Source organism: Antrostomus carolinensis, unplaced genomic scaffold, assembly GCF_000700745.2.
Source record: "Antrostomus carolinensis isolate BGI_N321 unplaced genomic scaffold, ASM70074v2 scaffold18804, whole genome shotgun sequence".
Lineage (NCBI taxonomy): Eukaryota > Metazoa > Chordata > Aves > Caprimulgiformes > Caprimulgidae > Antrostomus > Antrostomus carolinensis.
The window spans coordinates 8,101-16,459 of record NW_010311642.1 but is presented as its reverse complement, the minus strand read 5'-3'; the positions used below and the strand labels follow the sequence as shown (position 1 = coordinate 16,459).

The following is an 8,359-nucleotide window of genomic DNA, read 5'->3' as shown; positions in this document are numbered from 1 at the left end:
GAAAGAGTCCTACTCAGAGGTAGATAAATATTTTTCAAGAAAAACACAATTTTTTAAAAACTGTAGGTATTGCCCACAAAATGGTTCACTTGCAAACCTCTTGGGTTCAGTTGGGTTTTGCCAACTCCAAGGCAAGGCTTAGAGTGAAGTTTTTCAGATAAACAGAGGTGTTTTCCATAATCCAGAGACATGTGGGATCCTGCTGCAATAGCAGCATGAAATCAACCTGCCAGTCACTCAAGCTAGTAGGGAAACTATAATTATAATAAGAAAAATAATTTCAAAGCTCAGATTATAGAAAACACCTCCTTTTCCTTTTAACAGTGACCAGCACTGACTATGAGACAGCAGCAGATGCAACAGAGACATCTTCTTACTACAGTGCCAAAGAGTATATTTCAAGGTAAAATATCGAGCTGTAGCTCTTTGTAACTTCTGACTTGATAAGATCAATATGTATATTTATTTCAAGCCTGGTTTTTCTATATCTGGCAGGGCCAATTTAATGTCATAAAGGAACAGCCAGACCAGCTGAGATGTAATGACTGCATCAGCTGGACATTTATCATGTATACATTTGCTCTGGTTGCCTTCAGGCTAGCCTGGATATTTTTCAGAGTATCACTTCATTACTTTTAATGTCATATGGTGCTGAATCTCTTGTCATGATGAGAAAACCCACAGACTGAATTAAACTGAAATAGGTGATTCTAATTCCTAACTATTTTTTTTTTTTTGCTTGCTGTCTCTCTTCTTTCTAATTCGCATTGCTTCTTAGCCGAGAACAGGAGGAATCTACCACTGAGGAGGAGCAATTGCCCCAGATCTTTGATGAGCTTCATGATATACGTGTGGCACCAGGAGCATCACTGGCTAAATTTCACCTGAAGGTGAAAGGTGAGGGGAGCCCACAGCACCATCATTTGTTCCAGGTTTGCTGTCAGGATGAAGTCCTGGATAAGGTTTTCCAATGTTCTTTTCTACAGCTGTGACCCCAATGTGTGCATCTTGCACCACGTGTGAACAAAACAGCTGGAACATGTACGTGCTGATGAACATTGATTTTTGCAGCAGACTCTGGCAGACCGAGTGTCTCATTCATTGGCCATGTCTGCAGGCATAAATTACAGGCATATGGTTCTGAAAAGGGATTTCTGAAATTCTCTGAGCATATTAATTATGGAGGAGCAATAAGGGATAAAAAAAAAGATAATTGGGGTGTCCTTTATTCTCTTTAATAAATGAAACAGTCCTGGACTTGCCTGAATCTATGAGGAGGTCACCACTACAATCTAAAAACTGGAAGAACTTCCTTCTGGTATTGCTTGTCTGTGGCAGGGAAAGGTAGGGATTCTCCTGTTTTTGATGATTGCTGCCTATAAAAGTGATAAAAACTATTTTGGTTTCATCTTTTTTCTTTGTGAGTGTTCCAATCAGACCCAAGCATTACCTTCCCAACCTGGAGGACATTTCCATATGCAGCCAGTATGAGTAGTGCCAGAAACTGAAGAGACAGGAAAAAACTTTAACAAATACATAAAATTTCATTAATTTGTGGTGATTCCTAATTAGGTAAATCCTTGAAACAGCAGCCCTGGACAAAGCTGAGGATTCCTTGGCTGTTCAGAAGAATCTGCCTGGTTGGAGATGCTCCCAAATCAATGTCGCTGATGAATTCTGTTCTTGATGTCTGTAACTGCTCCTCGCAGGGTACCCGCAGCCTCGTCTCTACTGGTTCAAAAATGGACAGCCGTTAAAGACCTCGGATCGCATCCTGAAGACTGATAAACAGGAATTCCACTCACTGGAAATTCATGATGTCACTGCAGCAGATGCTGGCCAGTACTCAATATTTGTCATCAACTCTGCTGGTTCTGCTTATTCATCCGCCAGGCTGGTAGTCAAAGGTAGGTATTGGACTATTTTTGGCACCTGCTTTTCTCTGTTCCAGTGACTCTTTCCATTTAATACAGTTATTTTTCTTGAGAAAACCTACCAAGTTAAGCCCATTGAGGTAGGGAAGACTGTAGATAAACGATGACATGCTTTAATCTTGGTTCATCTGTAAATTTACTGTGTGTCCCAAAGATGAGATATGTCACTTCTCTAGGGTCTGACTGTTGTCTCATAAACATACATTTTATTCCTACCCAGCCTCATTAAATTCAGTGGTTTATTTTATTAAAACTGAGGGCCTCTTGTAAATCACACTAACATCTCGGTGTAATATCTCCTGCAAAGAATAATTCCCTGAAGTTTTGGGGTTTTTTTCTTTAACTTATGGGCAGCAAGTTATTTGTATTTATCGTTTTGTTTTTTCTTTTTCTTTTTTTTTTTTTACAGATCCTTATGAGAAAGAAGAGCCATCAGAAACAGGTGAGAGAAGCCATAACAGGTGATAACAGAACCCCTAGGAATTTTTCAGTAGTCTAAAATTCACACAGAAGGTGACACCATGTTTCATCAATAATGTCGTTTTCAGATTCCCATGAGCAGCTGATACCACCAAGATTCCTAGAAAGATTTACTAATAAAAAGGTGAAAAAAGGTGCAAGCATCACATTGTCTGTAAAAGTCGAAGGTAAGTGGATAGGTAACTTACCTCTTTGCATAACTTAAATTGCATACCTTCATGACACATTCTAGACTCTCTCTGGCCCAAGTCATTGTAACCTCACCTCCTGTATCTGACGTCTGGAACTCTACTCCCAGTTTTGTAACAAACTTTCTGTGCTTTACAGAAGTGCAGCTTACTCATCTTCAACTCCATTTTCCTGTATGTAAAACCAGGGATAATAACCTTGCTAGTCTTATGAAGATGTGTTGATTAACAAAAAGATCTTTCATAAAAAGATTCAATATCCTTATATTAAAATTAATATCCTTATATAAAAGGCATATGTTTCTTTATTACATATTATTCCTGTTATTGTTGTGGAGAAGGATCATAAAAAAAATCAAAATAGCATTTATTCACAGCATGGCTCATAATTTTAAGGAAGAACCGCCATTAGGAACAATAAAACTCATTGCATTGGCTTTCCTTTAGGACATCCACCACCAACTGTTACTTGGCTGAAAGAAGAGTCTCAGGAAGACATCCTGTGGATCAAACCAGAAACACCTGGATATAAACTTGCCAGTTCGAATATGCATCACAGTCTAATTCTATTGGATGTTAAAAAGAAATACAGTGGAGCTTACACATGCATTGCTACCAACAAGGTTGGCCAGTCCATCTGCACCGCCATCGTAGAAGTTGCGGATGGTAAATCTCTCTTGCAATACAAACACATTCTCTACATTACCTTTTTATACCGTACCTAAGAGAAAAACTAGCTTGATTGCTAAGGAAATTAATCAAATCACTTATAAAAAAAATGCCAAACGTTTTCCCATTATTAACCATGACTTCACTTGTCTTGCATGTGATGACACCCTTTACTTCTATAATATTTTAGATTTCTAACCCTAACTTGGATTAAGAGCAGCATCTTTTCTGTATCAACAGAAGACTAGTTTAAAACCCAGCCAAATTAAGGACAAAGGAACAAGAAAGGAAGAAAGGCAATGTAAACTAACTAGAAAAAGTCAACATTGGAAAAATTGAGTGCATTGCTCTGCAAAGGTATTTTGCATTGTAGAATTGCCTTAAGGCAGCTAGAGTTTGATTACCCTTTTGCAGAGCTTTCCTGGCACAATTCCTTAAGTAAGAGATGGTACAAACAAATAGTCCCCCTAGGTTGGGACTAGAGGTAACACTGTGAAGGACTTAATTTTTCTATTATCCTTCCTTGCATCCTACATTTTTACTGGACCAAGAGCTACAGGAGCGCAACTTGAGCAGTATAAACGGGGCAAACATAAATCTATGGGAACAGGGAGAGGAGCAAACTATTTACAACATACGAGCGGGAGTATGTATCCCAGGTCAGGAGCTGCTAACAGGGCAGATTCAGTGTTCCAGTTTTCCCAGTAATCCATGTCTAGAAAATGTGCCTACATTAAAAACATAAAAAGAACATTCTCTGCCTTCTGTCCTCTAATGAGAATGTCTAATTTTGCAGTGAAAGAGGCTGAAGTTCTGACCCAAGAACGCGTGATGGTGTCAGAAGCCATCATGACCACACTAGGGTAAGTGGTTGACCACCCACGCTGAAGTGGAGCCATACAGGTATCACCCTGCAGAAGTTCCCATGAGTCATGTTTAGGCTGTGTTCATTTTGGACATCTTATATGCATGTCTCAGCACCAGAGTTGAAATTGTTTGAGGTCCTAGGATGCAAACTGCTATAAATACTCTAGTATCAATGTCATCCATTTATGCTTATCAGGGAGGATAGGAACAAGGACAAAAAAAATAAAAATTGGTTAGGTCATATAAAACTCTTGATACTTTTTCATCTCCTAAGCAGAATGTGAAAAAAATTCACAGGGTCAAGGTCTAAATGTTACTTGTCAGTATTGAAATACACTGACATTTCACAGAAAAAGAAATAGATGACAAGGGTCTGCTTACAAACTTCTTGTTTACATATGCACCTGAGGAGTAACCTCCTGAATTTGTCATTCTTGGCTTGGACTAGGCAGATGCAGTCTGAAAAACAGTATCCACCTGAACACACATTAGTTTTTAGAACATGTCCAGCCTAAAAGGCTTGACCAGTATTCCTCTGTAATGTGAAGTATATATAAAAAGCTGCAGTTTGAATTCAGCTATTCCACTGCAACCTCTCCCAAAAATGTGCCCAGGATCTGTTAGGCACACTTAGTGATAAATGATTTATCACATTTCAAGTGAAATGATCTTCCTCCTGCCTCCTGTGTACTAACAGAGAATTGGGGCAGATCAGCTTGTGCAATGAAAATGTGTATCCCACCTCCAAAAAGCACAGGAATAATAGACATGTTGACTTCAGGATATTAGTCTTTTGACAAAGTTGTAAACTAGGGAAACACCACAAACACTTCATCAGATACAAGCAATTGCTGGTAGTTTTTCACATCTGTGAGGTTATTTTCACTGAGAGTTGAGAATATGGTCTCCTTCCCCTTTCTTGCTGGCACGAATTAATTTGGTGCTGGTAAAAGCTGTCAGTGTAGCAAGGTTCTCTTTGGACCTCAGAACCACTGCAGAACCAATAGTCAACTTATTTCCCCAACACGTGGGCATCCTGATGTGATTGGGAGCAGAACTCTTGCCAGGAGCACAGCATCTACATATTCTCCAGTCCTTGGTTTCCTGATGAAACCACTGGAAATTGTTGAGCACTAGTTCACTGCAAACTGGCTGAGACTACTGGAACAGGTTGCCCAGGGAAGTTGTGGATGTCCCCTCCCTGGATGTTTTCAAGGCCAGGTTGGATGAGGCTTTGAGCAACCTGGTCTAGTGGAAGGTGTCCCTGCTGATGGCAGGGGGGTTGGAACTGGATGATCTTTAAGGTCCCTTCCAACCCAAACCATTCTGTGATTCTATGATCCCACTTGACATAATGTCTCCAACAGTAATAGTTTTATTTCAATGTCAGCTGAGAATAAAGTCACAGCAGCATCTGATAGATGGAGACCACTCTGTTCTGCAACCCACTCCCTGAGCAGCTAGGTCTTCTCAAGCTAAAAAAAGTCAGGAATAAGGTGAATTCTCAGATGGGATTTGACTCAAAGACTAAGACACCCAAGTGTTTCTGTGCCCATGTGAGACAGGTACCTCAATTCTCATTTCTTATATTGGCCCTTGTGAGTATCGACTACCAGCACCTCTAGTCCAAAACCAGAGTCCTAATCTAGATATTCCCAGCTTTTGCATACAAGGTGTGAGAAGGAGGAGGTGTCTCTCATTTAGCCCTCCTTACTATAGTTTTTATTTTAACTTTTAACTCTATTTTACTTTTTCTTTTTCAGATCTATTCAACCCTCTGAAACAAGAGAAGGTAAGAGAAGCTCTTTTCTCTCTCCTACTCCTACCCTTCACATCTACAGCTCAGATTGTCTATGTAGTTCATTAGTGCCACCTACTTTTGTCCTATTTTCTTTAAACTATCTGAAATGTTGGAACTTTTCAAACTGGTCTGTGTTCAAGGGTGAGTTATTTGAATGAATTGTGAGCAAGGACAGTTTTAAAAACAGGGGAAGTGAAGAAAATTAGACCTTCCTTCCACAGAAGCTTTGATACACAAAAAAGATTACTTTCCAATGACATTGCCTGCTCAATAGAAAATTCTCTCTTTTCCAGGAGACCTTGAAGCTGGTAGAGAAGGTGTACCTAAAAGCCCTATTTCATTAGCTGATGTTGGCTCAGAAGAGTTCTTCCAGAAACTCACCTCACGTATTTCAGAAATGGTGTCTGCAAAAATAAGTCAGGGTAAGGAACCTGGCAAACACAATTCATTTAGTGTAGAAAAATGGATAATCTTTTTTTTAGGCATCATTTGGACTTTAAATATCAGTGAGGTTTATGAAGCAGGTTTTGAGACAGTCATCCTACATAAGCATATGAACATTTGTAAATACTTAGGACTAAGAACTGTTAGTAAAAGTCCATTCAAACTCCATCTTAATCCATAGTTTTGAACTAGGAAAAAAAGCTAATACAGTAAACTGGGATGGCTAGTGCCCATTTCGTGAATACAGAGTTTATTTAATTAAGTAGGAGTAACTGTAAACTTGAGAGAAGTGTGCAAATTGTAAAAATGGAAGTGTATTTTGAACATCTTTGGTATTTCAAGTTCCTCAGACATTCATCGCTCCTGAGTCTGAAAGCAATCTTGTTTTAAAGACTTCCCACATCTTTAAGTTTTATATCACAATGGGATTTCAAAACCATGAGTCTGAAAATTATGTGAAAGGGGGGTGGAGAGAGGTGGGGGTGGGTCTGTTCAACCAAGGAACAAGTGACAGGACAAGAGGAAATGGGCTCCAGTTGTGGCCAGGGCAGTTGAGATGGGATGTGAGGAAGAATTTCTTTGCTGAAAGGGTTCTGAGGCATTGGAAGGGGTTGGCCAGGACAGTGGTGGAGTCCCCATCCCTGGAGGGATTGAAGAGTCGTGTAGACATAGTGCTGAGGGACATGAGTTAATCGGGGACTTGTCAGTGTTGGGTTCATGATGGGACTCGATGATCTTAAAGGGCTTTTCCAGTCGAGGTAATTCTGTGATTCTGTAATCTAATGGTTTCTTGAATTAAATGAAAAATCTTGGTCTGTATATCATATACTGATTAACTTGTAGTAAGATTTTATCTTGAAGCAAAAATAGAAGCATTACATCTCCTACAAGGATTCTTGCAGTTCAGTGGCAATACATGCAGTAGGCATGAGACCTCATACATTAAAATGTCCCAATTATTTACTTAACCCTAAATATAAACAGGAAATCACACTAAATACTAAAAATGCTCTTCCTATGGCATATTTGTTTTTATTACATGGAATATTATTATACATTTCATTCACATTTTAATTGGAGATCTTTATTTCACACGTTGCTCTTGCTCTGCTTTTAGCTACACTCCGAGTGCCAGGTGCAGAAAGTGATGAAGAATCAAAAACTCCCTCTGCATCTCCTCGTCATGGACGATCCAGACCTTCATCTATTGCTCAGGAGTCCTCCTCTGAATCTGAAGATGGGGATTCCAGAGGAGAGGTATGATATTTTTATGGACAAGTTTGACACAAGGGGAAAACTTTACTTAAAATGACCAATCTCCTATGGTTTAAGGATCTCCATCCCCTTTGGGGATGTACTTCACTTTGGTAGGTATATTTAGTAGTTAAATATCGGGTCTGTGATAAAGAGCACAGAGAATCAAATTCTAATTGCTTACGCTGTGATCTTGAAAAAGCTGTTCAAGTCAACATGGTCAAAACATATCCGTTATTTGGCACCTTCTGCTTTCTCAGCTGAGCTTCAGAAAGTCAGAGCTTGATTTTCTGTGGCCTTGGATAGAGTTGGTCAGAAGAATTTTGCTAAGAAGTTCTTTATGAGAAAAATTAGAATTTTGTGAAAATTAGAACTTTTTTGTGTATTCATTTCAAATACTTCCTAAAAAAAAAAAACCCCAAAACCCCAACTTTGGAAATGTGAACCTACACGTAAATGTTAAACTGTTTGTTTTGCTTTGGGAGAAAAATCCACCATTTCATGGTGAAAATCCAAAACACCTCAGATGATAGTTTTGAAAATATGACCTGAGCTTCCTGAAGACTTGGTCTCCTACTTGCAAAAAACCAAACAGTGATTCTTTACAAGGCCTGGAAAATAAAACATTAAACACAGATAAGCACTTCTGTCCTGCTGGTGTTACTGTATTCTATTTTCAGAGCATAAAAATAAGTGTCTTTTTGTGCCTGCAGATCTTTGAT

General features: G+C 39.1%; 1 protein-coding gene across 1 annotated transcript in view; it reads left to right on the top strand.

Moving 5' to 3' along the window:
* The window catches only part of OBSCN (obscurin, cytoskeletal calmodulin and titin-interacting RhoGEF), a gene marked incomplete at its 5' end in the record, with an annotated part of 75,308 nt that overhangs the window by 59,413 nt on the left and 7,536 nt on the right, over nucleotides 1-8,359 (top strand). The window contains 11 exons of the mRNA XM_029084701.1: nucleotides 317-403; nucleotides 779-897; nucleotides 1,710-1,907; nucleotides 2,344-2,376; nucleotides 2,483-2,581; nucleotides 3,050-3,268; nucleotides 4,068-4,134; nucleotides 5,902-5,930; nucleotides 6,233-6,361; nucleotides 7,501-7,640; nucleotides 8,351-8,359. The exon at nucleotides 8,351-8,359 is cut by the window's right edge and continues 183 nt beyond it. Coding sequence (XP_028940534.1) covers nucleotides 317-403; nucleotides 779-897; nucleotides 1,710-1,907; nucleotides 2,344-2,376; nucleotides 2,483-2,581; nucleotides 3,050-3,268; nucleotides 4,068-4,134; nucleotides 5,902-5,930; nucleotides 6,233-6,361; nucleotides 7,501-7,640; nucleotides 8,351-8,359 — 1,129 coding nt within the window. The remainder of the gene's footprint in view (nucleotides 1-316; nucleotides 404-778; nucleotides 898-1,709; nucleotides 1,908-2,343; nucleotides 2,377-2,482; nucleotides 2,582-3,049; nucleotides 3,269-4,067; nucleotides 4,135-5,901; nucleotides 5,931-6,232; nucleotides 6,362-7,500; nucleotides 7,641-8,350) is intronic.